Below are 19,720 nucleotides of genomic sequence, written 5' to 3' on the forward strand. Positions count from 1 at the left end.
GTCTGTGCTTTTCACACCAGTGCAGATCCTTCCAGAAGACCACCTTCAAATTTTTATATTTAATACTGAAACACACATTATACCCATAGACGTTTTTAACAAAAAAAATTTAAAAACAGATTACATAAACATACCAAGTCACATTACTTGCCTAAAAATTGTTATTGTATACAGTATTTTCAAAACACAACATTTTTTTAACTTTCCCTTACTCTTTCAAGCTAGCGTTGGAAATAACTGAGGTCTTGTCACCTTGGGAGTATTTGTCACAAGGACACAAGACAATATGTTTGGCTGCAGAAAATGTGGCAGGGGCAGTGGCAGGCTACACTAGAGTCAATAGTGTGTATGTGTTGCTGTCTATAGGATCACAGGAAGAGGCTATCATACAGCAGCTTCACTGATGACTGGGCTGTTGACCTTTACATCAGAATATGGGGCCTGCTGTGTCAGCTGTAGGGTGCACGGCATGCTACTTTGGGAAGGCTCGACAGATTAAACACTATCCAGACCTTCAACAAGACACAAAGATAAACATACAAAAAGATCATTAGAGCAGTCATACTTTTACCAATTTAGGAATATTTTGAAAAGCAGAGCAGGTGTGTATTTTAGTAATTCTGCCAGACTTGTACATGCTGTTATATCCATTCACCTTGATTATGTAATGCCTTGTTTGTTTTCCTCTATAACAGTTGGTCTGAATTTTACCATGAAAGCATGCAAAGCTCTGCAGCCAGACAGGTTCTTCACCCCAATTTCGGCTTCTTTGTATCTTCTTTGTTGCCTGTTAGTTTACCATGGAACCATTAGGAACCATTTTAAAAGGGTTATTAACTATATACAAGATGCTGGAATACATCAGTGAACTTATCCTCTACCAGTCTGCAGTTAAAATTTAAGGGTTTTAGCTGCGCTTATGCTGAAGTTCTGAAACAGTCTTTCATGTGGTATTAGGTCTGCAGGCATTGCTTGTTTGGGCTTCTAAATCTCACCTTAAATCCCTAATTGCTGATGGCTGCTTGCCTCTTACACGCTAGTTCTCTGTCATGATACCAGTGGGTTTTTATGATGCTATTTTATACTTTCCATTTATTAATTTTTTCTCTCTGCCTTGTTTAATTCATTGTGTTGAAATATATTTTTCATTCTTTTTTAACCCTGTTTTATTTTTGTTCTGTCTGTTATTTCCTGTCCTCTGGAAACACTTTGTGATAAGGAGAAGTGAAATTCTCCATGGACATGTTTCATTGATGACTATTATTTATTTTGGGATAAAGGATATAAGGGAAACACATAGAATAATTGATTATTAGAGTGAGAAGGCCAGTTTGAACAGGTGAATTTTGAGGTGGGATTTGAATGCTGTTAGTGTCAGACTGTTAAATGTGTGGGGGACAGGGAGTTCCAAAGCCTGGGAGCAGTGCAGCTGAAAGCGCTAGCACCCATTGTGCTGAGATGTGAGGTGGGGATGATGGTCAGAAGACCAGCTGAGGATGAGCACAGGGAGCGGGAGGGCGTGTACTCCTGAAGGAGGTCAGAAAGATAAGTAGGGGCTAGGTGGGGGTGATGTGGTTGAATGATTTGGTGTGGGTATTGATTTGGGTAGCTGAGTTCTGAATGATTTAAAGCCTGTTAAGCAGTTTGGTGGGAAGGCCAGGGAGAACAACATTACAGTATCCGGGATGTGCGTGGACCAAGACTTCAGTGCTGGATTGAGACAGGGATGGGCGGAGTCTGGAAATGTTGCGAAGATGGGGAAAAAAGCAGCCTGGGTGATGTTATTTACGTGAGGTGCAAACAAAAGGGTGCTGTCCATAGTGACACGAAGCTCATAACATGCTTGGAGAAAGGTACAGGAAAGCCATCTATGATGATGTGTGGGGTTTTGGTGTTTTGGGCTTTTGAGCCAATGAGCTTCAAAAAGTTCCTGCTCATCAAGCTCCTGATGTCCTGGAGGCAGGTGGCAAGGGAGGTGGGAGGAAGGGCAGTGGTGGGTTTAGTAGAGATGTAAAGCGGTGTATCATCAGTGTAGCAATGAGTTGACAACATGATAATGGAGGATTGTGCCCAAGGGAAGGAGGTAAATGATGAATAGTAATGGACCCAGTACTGACCCTTGGAGGACACCCAGTGTAACAGCAGATCATGATCATTTTATAATAATACATTGTGAAGATGGGTAGTTGCTCATTGCTTTACTATCTTACCATCATTAAAGTTTCATCATGCGCACCATTGTACACTGAGGGGCGAATTCACAAAGAATGAATTGCGGCCGCTGATAGCACCATGAATTGCGCATCATTTGCAACCGCTATCTGTGCCGTGTCAAGGTCCGATTCACAAAAGATATTGCGCTAATGATATTACAGCGCAAACACGGCTATAAAGTTTTGCAGCTGAGTGCAGTTTGCCATTGTTTCGCATCTGTTAAATGTTCATCTGCAATTTTCTGTAGTGGTCCCAGTAATATTTGTTGTTAAGGTGTATTGAAGTAGCATATCACATGACATGGTTAATCTACGTTTGAGTCGAAAAATTTTACAAATGCGGTTGAAAGAACAATTCTTTCCACCGATGTGGAAAGAGATGTCTCTTATTTTTTTATGACTCACTCTGTATGGAGTGATTATTTGGGTGCTTAACTGTGCGCTCTCCCTCTTGCCTCTGGACGCATGGAGAGCTGTTTTCTCTCCTACTCTGCTCTATACTGGACTGTTACAGTGCGTAACCACAGTCACCGTTTCTCACAGCAGCAGGTTTCAGTTTCATGCCCTCATGGTGAATATCAGGTATTGTACTGCCTCTATATCCACCTGTGTGCATATGATGTACTGTGATGCGCTATTGCTTTGCCTGGCTACAATCACTGCTGCCATGATCACTGGAAAATCTGGGTGTGATGCCCCTTTTATAAATGTGCTTCAGTTACCACCAGCTCTCTGAAGACGCTAATAATTTCACTCTGTGTGTGGCTATTAGCACTGGTGTTTGTGAATTTGACCTTATTTTTCAGGCTCATTTGCATAGAAAGGGGACAATTTTGCGCCAAATGTATGCATATTACCTAATTTACCTGCACTGGAGCACTGAGACGCTATTTGCTTGGCAGCCCAGTAAGGAGTGCAGTTGACCCTTTGTGGGTGCTTTTAGAATTCCATGGTTTCTTTTTGTCGTGTTTATGCAGGTTTAGCGGCCGCAAAAGCCGCTCAGTCCTTCTGTGAATTTGCCCTTGAATGTTCAGAAATAAGTAGATAGGCACTGGAGCACACAGTGTGCAGACCCATGTGTTAACATTTTACTCCAAGGTCCGTGCACTACAGCTCATAAGATCACTTTAAACTAACTATTAAAAGGAATAGTGTAATTTACTGAACGCAATATACATAACACTGAATAAGGAATAGTACACCAAAATGGAAGCGCAGGTACTCACACATAGTCAAAGCTCTTAGAAGTTTGAAGGACCACTAAACCCACAGTGAGATTGCCAAAATTGAAATAGGGGCAATCTTCTTCATACACCTCCAAAAGAAAGTCATAGCACTAAACCCTAATATACTTAATCAACTTATTTACACAAGTTCGCAATTGCCTGACATCACAACCTGCAGTCTTAGTGCAACATTGTCAGAAACTTCTTTCTGGCCACCTGTCAGAATTTTATGTTCACTGGTGTTTTTAGCTCTGGTTTGTTTTTTCAGTTCCTGAAAAACATAACTAGAGTATGTGTCTTTGGCATTCCACTGCCCCAGTCAAGGGGGGCTTGTTCACAGCCACAGGGGCTCAACAAGGTGGACTTGCGGGCCAAGACAATGAGCTGACAAATGCTGCTACTTCTCTTCGTTGTTTGGTGTAACACAAAGTATTAAAGAGTACGGTCTAGACCTGCTCTACAGGAAAAGTGCAATGAGATAACTTCTGTTATGAATTGGCGATATATAAATAAAATTGAATTGAATAAAGACAGACAACGTGGGCACTTGAACTTGCTACTTTCTGGAAAACAGTGCAACTTCTGTGGTCACTTAATTCTTTACTAGTGGGTAAAAAGTCCAACCAATGAAGTCATCACAATGTTTTTAGCAATGCCACCTTCATTCCTGTTATATTAAATCAAACTGCATTTCTCTCCATAATTGACAGCCCCAATAGATTACTCTCGAGGATTCAGTATGCTTGAAACCAACTTGGTTGTATGACTTGTCGTCCTACCACTTTGATAGGGAAAGGTGGATATACCTGTTCCAAATGCCCACACTTGACTGTCATAAAAAGGGGCAAGATGTAATGAATCGTATATATGGGGATAACGATGCATATTTTCAGACAGTCTCTCTTTAAAGGCATTTATGGTGTTGCACTTATTTGTACACATGAAAAGCAACAGAAGAAGTTGTGTGAAGAATTGAAAGCATGAGAGAGAATTTAAAACCCTGCATAGTTTCACACCTCCGTACAGCTGGCCAATCGCTGTGTAAAGTGGGCATGATTGTCAGGGTGTCTGTTTCAGAGAGTTACAGAAATTGTTGAATGCAGCCCCCCTGATTCCACTATTGGGAAGGTGAGTGGGAAGGGATGTTATACAATGTTAGAAGATATGATAAGCACTTTGTGTGAAGCATACATTACTGTCTAATGCCCCGCCCCAACATGGAAATACATCACATAAAGGAGGTAATGCTATCATTGTATGTGAACTCTTAGGCTGTAGTCATGCCCTTCTGATGAGGTGTATGATGAGTTCACAACAGAGGTACCCAGTTCAACTCTCTTAGCTCTCCATCATAGACTTGATTTAATTCTCTTGGTCAGAATTGCTGTATTTAACAATGGCTGGATAGGTTCAGAGGACTTTGTGACCTTCTGGTGTCAGCAGAGGAAAAGCGCATGTCAGCGCCACCAGTTATCTATCTGCCATACTAGAGCCAGTTCACAAGGACAAGTGTTTTCAGAAGCCTGTGCCTGCTAGCCAGTGACCACTTCTCATAGCCTGACCCCCAAAACACACACACACACACACACACACACACACACACACACACACACACACAAATTCCATTGGCTGTAAAGAGCTTTTAAATGGGGTCAGTGTCCTCAGCAACAAACTCTTATAGGTGATACAGTGTCGGCTTCTGGTCTCTGCTGTGCCAGTTGGTGGTTGTCCAACAATTTCTAAAACAAGCTTTGTTGCTTTGTGTTTTGTTGTGGTTCACACCGTGGGGTCCTGGAATCACTTCATTGGGGTTTAAAGAGAGTTGTCTAAACAATAGTTTAATTTCAGTGCTATTTCATTTTCCTAGAGGTTACCTCAATTGGTAAATCTACACTATAGACACTACATAAGCACTACAAGGAAAAACTTCCTTTTGGAAATTGACTACACTGAGGATGTAAACATTTTTGTTTACATTTAAGGCATTTAACTGATGTTGATACTCAGATCCCCTACATGAAGTGAGTGATTTAATCCCCTATTTAATCTAATGAGAGAAGTCATTAGCCATTAGTCATTAGTCATTAATTTGAATGCAACCTACGTAGCCTAATCTTAAACCGAGTTGTATAATTGACATTGTTCCATTCATTCGTGGTGCCTTTGTTGCCTCATTTGAGTGACAGATGACTTCACATTTATTGTTATGGTAATGATTGTGTAAGGTAGTGGCATTTTACAAAGTTATTCATTATCCACAATTTTTCCATCGAACGTGTCGATTCCAAAATGCTTCTACACTTCTTGTTGGTTTTGTGTTGTGATTATCTGTTCTGAATGTTCAGCATTGCTATGGCAGCGGCTGCGCATGTAGATGCAGCGGCTGGTAGCTCCTTGCTACTTGCTACATTTTTGTTTTAAATTGTTATATTTTTAGACTTTATTGCTTAAACATCATTAAATGGTGTCTAATTGGATTTGATTTAAAGGGCTAAGCCAAAATTGTTCACTGGATCAGTTGACTGGATCAGGAGATTTTGACTATGGCAACGGCTGCGTATGTAGATGCTGCGGCCTGTAGGCTAGCTCTTTCAAACTCTGTTACATTTTTGTTTTTATCTGTTATCTTATTTTTTCCGGCTTTATTGCTGAACATGTATTACCTATTCATCTGAAAAAGAAGCCGGGGTTTGGATTAAAGAGCAGCGGATCTTAAGACAATCACCCCAGCCAGATCAAGTGGACCAGACACCACGGCGGCTGCTGTAAACTCCTCGGGAGGAGAGGAAGAGCCGGAATAGGAGCCAAGCTGGCCTAGCTTGGATTTAAGGCTGCTCTTGGCCAATGTCCAGTCTGGATGAAATGGGATTCAGGCGGGAAATCTGAGACTGTTGTGCGTGAAAGAAGTTTTTGGGGAAATTGGCTTGAACACTCTTAATATTATAAACAGCTCTCTTCTTATGGGAATGTCCCACCTTGGCTGAAATATGATGTAGTTCAACCCCTTCTCACACAAACTGGGTCTTGATCCTCTAACACCAAATAACTTTAGACCCATTTCAAAATTGCCATTTCTGAGTAAAGAACTGGAGAAAGTAGTCCTTCAACAGATGCTACCATTCCTTCACAGCAATAACACTTTGGAGAAGTTTCAGTCGGGTTTTTGTGCACACCACAGCACAGAATCTGCACTAACCAATGATCTCTGTGTAGCCACAGATAGTGGTCACTCCTCAATATTGGTTCTTTTAGATCATAGCACTGCCTTTGACACAGTAGACGACGTGGTATTTATTGATTGCCTCTGTCATTGGGTTGGAGTTTCTGTCACAGCCCTCGACTGGCTTCACTCTTACCTCATGGATAGGTCTTTCTCTGTCAGTGTTAACAACTCATCCTCTACCCTCGCGTATCTCTCATGTGGTGTCCCTCAAGGCTCAGTCCTTGGCCCCCTCCTATTTTCCATCTATATGCTTCTGCTAGTCAAAATGATTCAGAACCACTATCTCATTTCATTGCTACACAGGTGACACGCAGCTGTACCTCTCCATCCAACCCAATGACCAGACTGGACCCACTACCCTCGCTAAATGTCTGGATTATATTAAAGGATGGATGGCTAATAACTTTTTACAATTTAATGAACATAAAACAGATCATACTATTCCGCACCCCCAAACTCTTCCAGCACCACTGCCCCATCCCTCAACCAGTTATCCAATCGCATTAGACCCTATGCAAAAAAACTCAGAATAATACTCAACAAATTTGATTGACAGGTAAACACAGTGGTCAGCTTCTTCCAGCTCAGAATCATATCCAAGATCAGGACGTTCTTATCGCCTAAAGATTTAGAAAAAGTCATCCATGCTCTAATATCCTCAAGACTCGACTACTGTACCTCCCTTGGAGCTCGGAAACGTTTCGGTGACAGGGTCTTCTCAGTAGCTGCACGAAGACTCCTGAATAGTCTCCCAGAAAATTTAAGAACAACAGAATCTCTCGACTTGTTTAAAAGGTGTCTCAAAACCCACTTTTACTCTCTTGCCTACCCCTGCAATGATTCTTAACATGATTTGCATTCTATATTGATATGAATGTATGTGTGCACAATGTATCTATGCATGTATTTAAGTACCTGTGTTTTGTGATGATCTTTTATTGCACAATTGCATTATTGTAAAGCACTTTGGCACAAACCTGGCTTAACAAATAAATTTGACCCTGACCTTAAAACAGCACAAGGTGAAGTTGTTCAAGGTATTGTGAAGGTATTGGTAAATTTGTGTTACAAACAAGTAAATTGTATTGGTAGGAGAAACGGGATTATCATCTATACTTCTTCCCCTTTATACTTCAATACTTAATGTAATTTTCTTGCAAAAAAATTGCTAACAGATTCTCTGAACACAGAGTGACCTTAGTTGGAACAGTAGATTTAAAGGATGTCCCTAATTTCTTCACTACATGACATAACAGACAGAGGTGACCTCTCAGAGGAAGAGAGAAACAAAATTTCACATCAGTTTTCTGATGCGTTGTGTCCCTGTATGCAATTCCACATGGAGAAGCAAGAGAGCAGAGCAATACAGACATATTGTGCATTTGGTTTATTACAAATGGTGACAAACAATATCAAGGTATTCTATGACTGTACATAGACATTTGTCTCATCTTATGCTAACCAGAGAACAACACACACTGCTGCTTAGATACAGAGTTATGACTGAATTGTCCTTGATAGCACTCCACAACATTCCACAATAAATAGCAATAAATTACCCTCTTTGTGTGCCTATGACACCTATTTTGAGACATTTTTTGTACTGAGGAAAAATTAACTGTAAATGCAATCCTTGAAGCCATACACATTCAACGTCAAACTGGTAGTTTCCCTTTTTACAAGTGATGTTTATGTTTTAAGGAAACTCCTTGCCTTAATCTTTTTATTCCATCTCTCAGGAAACACATGTTCTATCTAAGGTCATAATTTTAGTATTTATTTAGTAAGCTGCCCAAGATGTATGTACTTCATCGTTAATGAGTACATGTCTGTTTAGCTTGTTTAGACTTGTAGTATATCATAGTCACATTTCTTCCATGCTTTTTTTTCAAATACTTTCCACCTCTCTATTTCCATAAAATATGTCCCTCTAAAACACCAGTTTGTAAAATTCATCTGCCATAGTCTGTTACTTCACTTTTATGACTTTTATTTACTGTATATATTTGACATATTTACATTTGAGTAAATCCTATTACTCCGCATCCTGCAAGCATAGACATTTTTGTCTGGCTTCTGTGTCCTCAAAGGTGACCTTCTTGTTTCTCTTGGGGTCAATCCACGAGTTATGGATGACCACATTGTTTGGCGTAGGGTCAGCTTCTACTACAGACACCACCCTCTTCTTCATCTTGCTTTTCAAAACCTTTTGGAACTTCTGCCGAGTGAAGGCATAGAGGAGCGGATGAAAGATAGTGGTTCCATAGGCCATCACCAGGAAGCCCAAGCGGAGGCGAACAGTTAAGTCACTGGGCCCAGTGCTGAGGATGATGGTGTTGAGCACAGTTATTGGAGTCCAGCAAAGTAGGAATGTGGAGATGATGAGAAGAGACATCCTGAAGACTCGTTTCTGCCTCTCCCGTCTCTCCCGATGACGCTTTACTGCTCGTCTTAGCGCAATAATGACTGACACTGATGCCCGCATGCCCAAGGGTGCATTCCCACCTGCCCTGACTCCTGTGCTGCTCTGTGAAGCATCAGTTGACTCTGCTTGTGTTGCAGTGCTCAAAGAGATAGTGTTTTTGCTCTTTTGCTTCTTTTTAGGTAGGTTGTGCTGAAAGCGTGTTCCAATGCGAATATTAAGTGCCTGAAGGATCTTGTAGTAAGTCACTAGCATTACCACAGCTGTAAAAAAGAATATAGGAATCTGGGCTAGCAGGTGATAGTACAAACCCAGTTCTGTGTAGTACTCATTTGTATGAACCACTGTGACCACTGCAGTCTGGTTAAAAACGTCTGAACCAGAGTTGATGAAGAACCCTACTTCCATGAAGGGAACCAGGAAACTGAAAAAGGATAGAGCCCAGATGGATCCCAGTAAAGTTACAGCTCGGCCCATTGTAAGCACACGGTTTGCTGGCCGCACTGAGATGTCATAGCGGTCCACAGTGATGGCCAGGACGTTAGCAGCTGTAGCTACACTCGCAAAGGAGACGCAGGCCTCGTGGAAACAGCAGATCATGGCTGTGTCCGCCTCCAAAGGAAGTAACACCACCACGGCTGTCAGCGGGATGCAGCATACACACACCTGGAAACAAGACAGAAATTCAGGTTACATCCCAAATGCATTACGTTTGTTTTCATCTTTTAGACTGTTTAGGACCAGATAAAACTAGAACACGTTTTGCATTGATTGTAACCTGTATCTTGATTCTTAAGGGTATAATAAGATTGTGTCAATCCAGAGAACATACTGTAATCATTACTGTAACGCTGAATTCTGAATTGCTAAAGAAATTATTGCCTTTAGTAGTTACCCAAAAACCCATGTTACCTCAAAAATCCAAACAGAACGAACGCGGTAGTAGCAGCATGGCTTCATTTAATGAATGTTTACTGTCAACCAAATTTTGGCGAAGTTTACTGTAGTGATTCAACGGTCAAAATGACATTTGACTCAGGGGCTTCATGACTGATGATTCAAATAATCGACATTTAGGGGCAGCACTAGTACCTATTATTGTGTATAGTACATAATCAGATGATATATTATACTTCATGTCTAATGACTGGCACAGCAGTAGATGTTTTGGCCCTTTTTAAACCGGAAGCATAATGTTTTGTATGAACTGAATGGAACTTCCAGTCCTACCCAACTGACTGACACTTTTGATGTGTACAAGCATAATGGTAGATTTGCTGAAATGGTAACAGTGCTGAGAGGTAATTGTTTGTAGTACCATAAGTTTCAGTATCTAACCACATGATGGTGATCCCTGTTGGCAAAAAAGTAACTGATAATAGAGGTCAGGACTCACCAACACATCCACCACATGCAGATTCATGGTGATTATGTTGGAGACGGAGCTGATGAGGTTTTGTTTCATACAGTAGAGGACGAGCACAGTGAGGTTTGAGCTTAAGCCCAAAACTATCTCCAAAAGCAGGAAGCCTGTCAGAGAAACCTACCAACAGAAATAACATGGTGGCATTTAGTGTGACATTCATTTTAGTCATAATGTGGAAGATTTAATTTATACCTTTTTATATAACCAGGAATACTTCTTGCATACACATTACATACAGTATATATATAGTTACCAGTTTCCTGAAAATATCATATACCTAGGAAGATCTCTATGGATTGACTTGCTAGCAAGAAAATATTACACTATTATTTAAATTAAATTATTTAAATTGATTTGATTGAAAAGGCCATCTGAGATGTGTGCATGGGGCTGTAGCTTTACCTGGAAGCTGATGGGGTAGATGGCCTCGGAGGAGGTCACGTCAAGGTCATAGGGGTCAGCAGTGTCAAGCACCGTCATGTTGCTCATGGTGGCTGCAGAGATCAGCACTGGGGATGTGTGCATTATCCTGATTTGAGGAAGAGTCCTGGAGTGTGGTTTGTACAAAAAAGATCTATTAAATAAACATTAAAGGCATATTAAATTCTACCAGAGAAATTTTTTTTTTCAGCCATAGATTTGTTAAGCTGACACCAGACCAGCAAGCTTGCAGCTGGCACTGCCTTTTGCTTTTAGCAAAGAATGTACTGTAAAGAGGCAATGAAGGTAGGGTTAGGGTTACCAGAGGTAATGGGCTAATGATAATATGGTGTTCACCTTGAAATTGCTGCTCCAATAGAATATTTTAGTATCTCTTTTTTTATTTTTACTGTGACTAGAATCTACTCTAAGTACTATACCTTTTTAAAATGCCAAGAAATTAAAGAACGATGTCTTGAGCTACACTTCATCAAGTTATCACACTTGTTTAAATCATCTGACAAAGAACTGCTCGGCATGTCTGCAAGTTAGTCCCATGTTATTTCAAAGAGCAGACAAGTCCAGGATGCTTCATACAAACTGCAGTTGAACAGTGACTGAAATGCCCTCCTCCCACACCTTTCCGACGTTGGTACTGGGGGTCTGCGTCAAACTAATATTGTAATGTTCCGAAACAGTCAATCCCAAAAGCATGCCCTCTTCATGCAGGGATTGACCAGGTATGCCGAGGTGAGTAAGCAGGATCTGAACTTCTCTCTCAAGCTCTTTTTAAAATACTTCACGCAATTGCTTTTGTCACTTTTCATGTGTACAACAGAGTGAAACACTATGAATTCCTTCACAGAAATATTGTCCAAAGGTATGTGTTTTGCCCCTCTCTATGACGACAGACTTTTTGAGTGTGGCCAGATTTGGTCAGATGACACGTTGTATGAACTAGTTATTTCTAGCATACTGACACCTTTAGCCAAAATTACAGGGACGGGAGTTCATCTTTGTTTTTCACACATCTGTCCAGCAAACAAGCCATTTGAGAGTCCTGCTGTGCTTGATGAGCCTGAACAAACCAAATGCAAGAATTAGGGATGTCCAAGTCAATTGGCCGATATTCAGTAACAATATACAATCGGAAGATCTGAATTAATGCTTTCCAGTCGGCAATTGCGAAAATCGATACAAATGGATCTTGACCTCTTCAATATGATGAGCGTGCAGACGCTTACTGACCTCCCCAATATGGCAACTGCACAGACTCATAGCGGCGACCTACAGCATGCTCCCTTCACGTCAAGATGGCGGCAAAGCTAACGAAAACAGGGATTTATTCATCTCATATGGTGTCTGACTGTGGTGGATCATTGGGTGCCGGAAATAGGGGGTCCAAGGGGCCATTGGCCCCCCCACTTTATGCCCCTGTCCCATATTCTTTTTAAGTCGCAAATCACTGTATCCCTTCAAATTCCCCTATATTGCAACACTTCTAGTAAACAGACGTTTAATCATTCTCGTCCAGTCTAAGACGTTTTGTAAAATAAACCATGCAAACATAAAACGGGAAGAATATTTTTTTAATCCAAACAAAGAATGAATACATAGTGACTCTACCTTGCTGTCTGCTGTTATTTCCATGCTAACGCAGACTCCGGTAACACAAAGATGTGGAAGGTAATGCTATGAGAAGAGCAACCCAATTTCTCTGTTGTGGCTGCAAGAACCAACACAAAAATCTTCATCTACTCCCACCATCCAAGGAAATGAAGATCCAGTGGCTTAACTTTATTTTTAATGGAAATGTCCCCACAACAATTGGAAAACTCCTAAATGTATAGGCTAACCATTTTGACTGCTTTCTCAACGAGGGCCAGTACAAACCAGGATGGATCGATACCGACTTTAAACTTGGAAGCTGTAAGTTTAGACGTTGCGCTCCTAACGTTATAGCGTCTGTTGTACACACGCTGGAGCAATGTTGGAGTTTGTAATACTGAAGGACAGTCGAGAAATTGTGTGAATATTAAGCCTCATTTGAAGCCAATAACCAGAGTAGTAGGTTCACGTTGCTTTTTGTGGAATTTAATACTGCAAGTCAAGCTCAGCTGGCTTTGTTGTTACACAAATTGGTAGGCTACTTATTCATGTGAAGTCTCAGGTCTATCTACCGCTACACACATGCACGTGCACGCATGTACCCCTCCACTTTTGAAATTAGTCCGGCACCCTTTAGTGGATCATAACATGTCAGATATGTAATTAATCTGCAGATTCTCAGGTTCCCGTTGAGACCAAACATTTCTATAGATGTCAGTTTTTGAGCCACGACAATGGCCAAAATGTGCTCTACAACATACTAGGTAAGCCTTGTTTTTAGCCTAGCAGTTGTTGATCACTTGCAGTCCCTACCAGCAGGTTAAGAGGAGTCAGGAATCACGAGTCAGCAGCCGGTATAAAACAGCAGTCAAAAGCGAATTGCTATAAAGATCAATTTCCAGCCATGCTGGATTCAATTTGAACTTCCCTGGCATATTTTGTTTTCGGTAATGGGCTCATCAAGGTGAGGAAGAAAGGAGAGGAAGAGGTGACAAGTCAGAATAAAAAAAAAACAAACAATAAAATAAAATCTGAGCGATTTCTGATTCTGAGCAATTTATTTATATTGACCTGATGAACAAAACTTTGGTCAAATATAAAACAGTATTATGGGATTAATTTCAATTTCAACCACTTTGTTAAAAAAGGGGCTATATTCAAGGTATTCTAGGTATTATAGATGATCGGCAATCGGTATCGGCAGCAAAAAACGTGATCGGGGAATCCCTAGCAAGAATGCTAGAATAAGAGCTTAATGGACCTTGGTTCCCCTATGGTTTGGACTAAAGAAAAGTGAGTGCAGGTGTGATATCAGGATTTAACTCACCACTCCCTCCCAGCAGTGTCCTCTCCAGCTCAGCAGCAATCGAAGTGGCCACAAAAAACTTGGTGGCGCACATCAAACCATCCCACCATATTTTGACTTGACAAGATCAATCTTCACTTGATTTGCAGCTTTCTGTCTGTGAACTTATCGAAATTTGACAGACAGTTTAAAATCCTCCGTGAGCTTTAGCTTTGGGGATACTGGCTCTACTCAGGCGAAGGGAAAGGTCTGTTTGTGGAACACAGAAAGCAACACACACCCACCCCTCGTTGGGGGGCATGTGGTTTGCAGCATCAGTGCGGTGCACTAAGATCAATGCTTTCTTTCATGCATAGCTCTGTCTCGTCATTGTCCGTTGTGCTTGGACCGTTGCCTCCAGTCTCAACCCCGCCTGAAAATGATGCCAGTGCCAGAACAATCCTCTCACCACTACTCTCCACTTTTCAGGTATTGTACGTCTTTCACACTAGTGTCTCTATCACTCTGGAGAGGGTGAAGGTCCTGATATGGTCCATAGCACCTTATGTGAGTCCATGTCAGGATTGTGTTTTCAGAGAACAGTGAAGAGAGAAAGTAAAGATAACAGAATGGAGGGGAGGTTTCAAGAGAAATAGAAAACAAGAGAAATAGTTTGTGTTTGTTCTTCTGGACTCGACCCAGTCAAACCTTTCGCTTCCCTGTGATCAAGGGGGGACAGAGTTACACCAAAGGTCAGAGATGTAGGTCATATACAGTCTTTGGAGACTGCTCAAAGACACTGATCCCTTGACTCTTGGACATTCACAGCCTTCTTACTCCCACTTTATCCTTCAGACTGCGAGAGAGGAATTGATTGAAGCAGAGAATTTCATGTCCCTTCATCATCACCTTCCCTTGCGTTCTTCTTCAGTCACATTCCATCCATCTTTGATCCTGCAAAGGGAAAGGATAGGAGATTTCTGTAAAATAGTATGAAAGAAAGAAATTTGTCACTTTGTCATCAAAATCAGATCGTCGGGGCAACATTTATCATCCCCTGACAGATAACTTGCTCTTTCTGTGCTCACTGGGCGCCTGTCTCTGTGAGTGTTTGCAGTCGTTTCCGTGTGTGCCGAATGTGTGTTTAATCAGTTTTTGATGCCTAGCCTTTTGGCTTTGATGGTTCTCATCATATGTTGTTCAGCAAATGAGCACTGAAAACTGGTTCTCTGCAGACTGTCTCAGTGTATGAAATTATATGCTGACCATCTCAACAACTGGCCACACACTGTCTCAGTCAGTTCTAAGTCAGTTCAGTACTCAGCTGGATTGTCTTGAAAATTTAAATTTAAAAAGATTTTGGGTATTAGTAGCTAGGGCTGTCAAGTACTGAAAACTGGCATTCAAGGTCTGGTCTGATACTAATGTTTACTTATTCTTAGATCAGATAGTTCCTGAATTAGGTCAAAATTTGGCCAATTCCAGACTTTCTATTTAGGCAATGTGATCTTGTAAGGCTGCTTGTGTTTAGACAACATTTAGAATCTGAGAAAATAGTTTATTCTCAAAATAAACTATGAAAAATATTTTTTTGGTATTGGTACCCAAAGGAAGGAATGAATTACAATTTCAGTACTTATTGTAATATCTATGATGAAAGTGACTCTAGATATGGGATGCATTTTATTTACATATGTATTTTTGTCATTATGTTAACGTGCTATGTTTGCTCTTTCAATTAAATACTACAGCAAGCAACTTGCTCAATTAAGGAGGTGTATTTTATAGTAAAAAAAAAATTATACCATGGCCATGGACAATACTGAATTCTTATTAGCTATTTTCAGATAACCGCACAGCTCTGATGTAGCAAACTCATCAGTGTTCTAAATCAATACTAGCTTTATATAATACTAGTTTTTAGGCCACAGCTTCGCCTGCTTTTATTTTAGTAACGTTTATTTGACATTTAGTTGACAAAGATACTGCCAGCTCAAAGTTTCCAAGTTTCTGTCCTGGACAAATTTTTAAGTTTATTTTAGCCATATGAAAACATTCCATCTAACTTAGAAAGCTAGCTGTAGAGTGCAAACTATTTTGTTGTAATTGTAGTAACATGAAATATAGCTAAATATTTTTATAATAATACATGCTGATTCAAATATACAGCAGGCTTCACAAAGGGAGACGAAACACCTGTAGCTTAAACATTTCACCGCAGTGTGGGACATGTTGAAAGATGTAGGCTTACCCTAACCTTAACCACGAAAAATTTGTGCCTAAATCCAACCAGCCAATCACATCCAATCTGATGGAACACCTACTACTGTCAACACTCCTACCAATTTATGGCCAATCGCCCAGGTTCCAGAGCCACCTCGGAATGCAGTTACATAAAGAATATCTCTAAAGCGATGCCCAAGTCTGAGCAAGGTGTCGGATCAGGGATGAGATTAATGTCCGATTAGTTGATTAATCCATTAGCTGGTCAACAAAAATTAATCAGCAACAATTTTAGTAATCGGTTAATCAATTTGTTATTTATTAAGCAAAAATGCCACATATTTATTGATTTCAACTTGTCAAATGTAAAGATTTGCCCGACTTCACTGTTTTTATATCATTGTAAAGAGAATATCTTTGGATTTTTCTCTGTTGGCTGGAAACATGTGATAGGTGTTTTTCAATATTTGAAAAACCTTTCTGACCTTTTTTAGGCTAAACAGTTTATCAATTAAACTGAAAAATAATTAACAATGAAAGTTATTGTTAGGTGCAGCCCTCATAGTTTCTTGAATAAAGGAACATTTGCCGTCATCTTTCACTGTCTTGTCTTTTTCTTGACCGGTTCTCGTTCTGATACCGAGTTCATTACCTTTAGTTTTGTTGCAGTTCATAATCTTCATAATCTTCTTTTTAACTGCACTAAATGTGCAAAATTGCCTCTTTATTTAAACTTAATTTTTGGCTTGATGACTTAATGCACTTTTTGTCATGCTCATCTTTTCTCTTAGTTTCTCTTAGTATTTTCCGTTTAAATGAAATCTCTGTTCTCTCGGTGACCTCACTCTAAGGACAAATTCAAACAAGTTCAGTCTGATTTAGTTTTGTGTTGTATGAGCTCTCTTACAACAGGAGAGCTGGTGTCTTTGGGAGGCAGTGAACTCAACTTAGCTTGTGAAGACCCATGTTCCTTGCTGTTTGACAGCCGCTCATTTTGTCTAATTATTCTCCATTCAAAATAATCACTGCTTGAACCCGTGACTCATGGGCTCAACAACATGTCAGCATGCTGTGCGTGTTTATCTAGAGCTACATGTGTTAATTTTACAGTGCCTTCGTGCAACACCTTCACATTGCCTTGCTATGAGAACACAGAAAACAGTGTTAGTATATGATTATGGTGTGTGTTAGTTTACCTCTAGACAAAGACCATTCCTCAGTGATTCTTGGCTCTGTCGGAGTGCTTTCCTTCCCTGTAGGGCTTTGTAATTTCAATCCCCAAAGGTAGCATAGTCCCCACAGGTGTTAAGCCTTAGTGGCTGAGGTTTAGCTTAGTAGTCCATCATTCAAGGGTCTTGCGCCACACTGTTGAGTCCCTTCAGGATGGTAATTTGACTGGTAGAAAGCATGCAGCCACAGAGCCTGGAGGGAGCGAGAGAGATACTGACGCTGCTGCTCTGCCTCCCCCTCTCTTCTCTCTGCTGTGCTTCTTTTTCTGTTGCTCTGTCTCTCTGTCCTACTTCCTGCCTCTCTCTGTATCTGCCTCCAGTAGCCCTTCCTACTCATCCATCGCTCCCTCCCCCTCCTCCTCCCCTCTCTGAAACTGTCTTCTCCTTCTCTTTTTTTCTTTTTACACCTCTGCGCTTGACTAATTGGACTCACAAAGCAGATTTAACACTCTCCTCGTAATTTTTTCAATTACATAATTTCTTGTGTTTTTGTTCTTTCCTTAATCTTTTTGTCTTTTGTACTGCTTGTAATAAGTGGCGGAAACTCTGTTTACAGCATGTAGGGACAACACAGATCGTGTTTGCCTTTGAGTCCTTGTTTCTTTGTCTTTTCCTCTAAGCTATCTCCTCATAAGTTTGTTTGGCCTCATTAAAGAGCACAGGTAGGAAACAGTGGCCATGACAATACTAATGGCAGAATCCTTCCCCTCAGGACTTTGGCCACTCCTCCACTGTTTGTGTTTGCATAGCACATGGTACATGCTTAACTGTCCCGATCTGGCTACCATTGGAGCAGTAGCTGTGTTGCCCTTATTGCCTGGCAAGCAAGGTAGCTAGTGAGTGGACTAATTAGGGCTACTTGGCATTGGCATGGCAACAACAGCCCTGCTGGCCAAAGTCAACATAGACTGATAGATCAGAATTCAAATCAGGGTCCATCTGTTGTCTTCCGTGAGACAGTTCTCCACTGATGAAACAAGAACCTGATTTTTCACATCTCCCCCGATCTGGTCATTGTATCTCAGCTCTTCATCTCTCACTCTTCATTTGTTTATTCAAGGAGTGTAAGCAGAGATGATGGTTTCCAGTCCGACTGTTTTTACTGAAATGCGCAGTTAACCGGGAGGCATGTTTTCCCCCAGATTCAAGTCTTTAGCGAGAGAGATAGATGGCAGACAGCAGGGTTATATAGAGGGAGAAAAAAGACAGTTGCAGACTTTTTTTCCTGAGCAAACATGAGCATTATATGCCAGTGAGGCAGAGGTAGAAACAGAGGTGGAGACAGCCCAGCGAGCAAGAGAGGAAAAAAAGACAGTTGCAGACAGCAAAGATGACACTGAGTGTGAGAGGCTAGTGTCACACCTAAAAAATTGCTGTAAGCACAAAAGAGTGCAACAGAAAACATCCATAAATGTTTAATGAATGCATTAATATTTCAACCTGTTATCTAGGCTGTCCGCTGGCTAGTCTAAAGGCTGCTGGCTGTTGTCTAGTCCCCAGCTGCGCTATTTCAAACAGAGGTGCATATGAGTGAAAGTAAGTGTGTGCTTTGCATTTATGAAAGAGCAGTCATGCACTTGTTGCTCAAGGGACAAATTCCACACCAGTAAATACTGATGCCTTGATGATGACCTTAAGTTCTCAGCCATCTGTGCTGCCAGACCAAGAGCTAATAACTCATGAAACAACGGGAGTAGAGTTAAGAAAAAGGCATACCCTTGGAAAGTAAGTGTAAATTCATTTCAGACCCAATAAGCAGCCAACAGAACCTATTAAACCTACTCATGTCATATTCCAGGGCTTCAGACTAACTTTTTACTGGCACTGGTGTGCCTACATTTTTCATTTAGGTGCACCCAAGAATACATTTTAAGCGTTTCCTCTTTTGGGGGTGATATTATATATAGGCTAATATATGAAAGAATACTGCACCTGTAGTAACAATGCCTGATTGCTGATCGAGGTCAGTGGGTTCTTGGTCAATATGTGGTCGGGAAAACACTGAAGAACCACCAAAGATCTGGTCATTTATGACAACTGACTTTTTATGGAAGCCTAAATTCTAGGCTCCATTCTAATATATCTAATAATATATGAATATACAGTATCTAATAATATGTTTCAACCTTACTTATATCAGATTACAGAAAGTAAAATTACATTTCATTGTGCCTTTAAGCAAATGCACATACAGCGTCACATCATGGTTTACACTAGTCGTAACACAATGCAGCCTGGCAGTTTCACAGCCTCTGGCTTCTTTATACATGTTATGTTTAAGAAGCTGTTTCAGGCATTCTTCTTCTTGAAAGCTAAAAAAAAATCTGTTGTTCTGGCAGAGCTGCTTTGTGTTGCTACACAGCTCCTTTTAAATCAACTAAATACTTGTCAGACAATGTGTGTTCTTTCAAAAGTTAGGCCCCAAACAAAAAATCAACAAAACTA

General features: G+C 40.7%; 2 protein-coding genes across 4 annotated transcripts in view; one reads left to right on the plus strand and one right to left on the minus strand.

Moving 5' to 3' along the window:
• The window catches only part of cog5 (component of oligomeric golgi complex 5), an 80,608-nt gene that overhangs the window by 16,091 nt on the left and 44,797 nt on the right, over nt 1-19,720 (plus strand). The window lies entirely within an intron of this gene.
• On the minus strand, nt 8,035-18,200 carry LOC122871175 (G-protein coupled receptor 22-like). 3 transcript variants are annotated; one of them, XM_044185953.1, is made up of 5 exons: nt 17,243-18,200; nt 13,866-14,777; nt 10,913-11,084; nt 10,481-10,627; nt 8,035-9,750 (listed from the first exon to the last, which is right to left on the minus strand). In XM_044185953.1, the coding sequence occupies exons 3-5, from the start codon at nt 11,033-11,035 to the stop codon at nt 8,698-8,700; spliced, it is 1,323 nt and encodes a 440-aa protein (XP_044041888.1). In that variant the 5' UTR covers nt 11,036-11,084; nt 13,866-14,777; nt 17,243-18,200; the 3' UTR covers nt 8,035-8,697. The 3 variants fall into 3 exon arrangements, with proteins under 3 accessions (XP_044041888.1, XP_044041886.1, XP_044041887.1); XM_044185951.1 differs by having other exon boundaries at nt 10,913-11,057; nt 17,243-17,738; XM_044185952.1 differs by having other exon boundaries at nt 10,913-11,057; nt 13,866-14,803; nt 17,243-17,738.

This window comes from Siniperca chuatsi, linkage group LG23 (genome assembly GCF_020085105.1).
Source record: "Siniperca chuatsi isolate FFG_IHB_CAS linkage group LG23, ASM2008510v1, whole genome shotgun sequence".
Taxonomy (NCBI): domain Eukaryota; kingdom Metazoa; phylum Chordata; class Actinopteri; order Centrarchiformes; family Sinipercidae; genus Siniperca; species Siniperca chuatsi.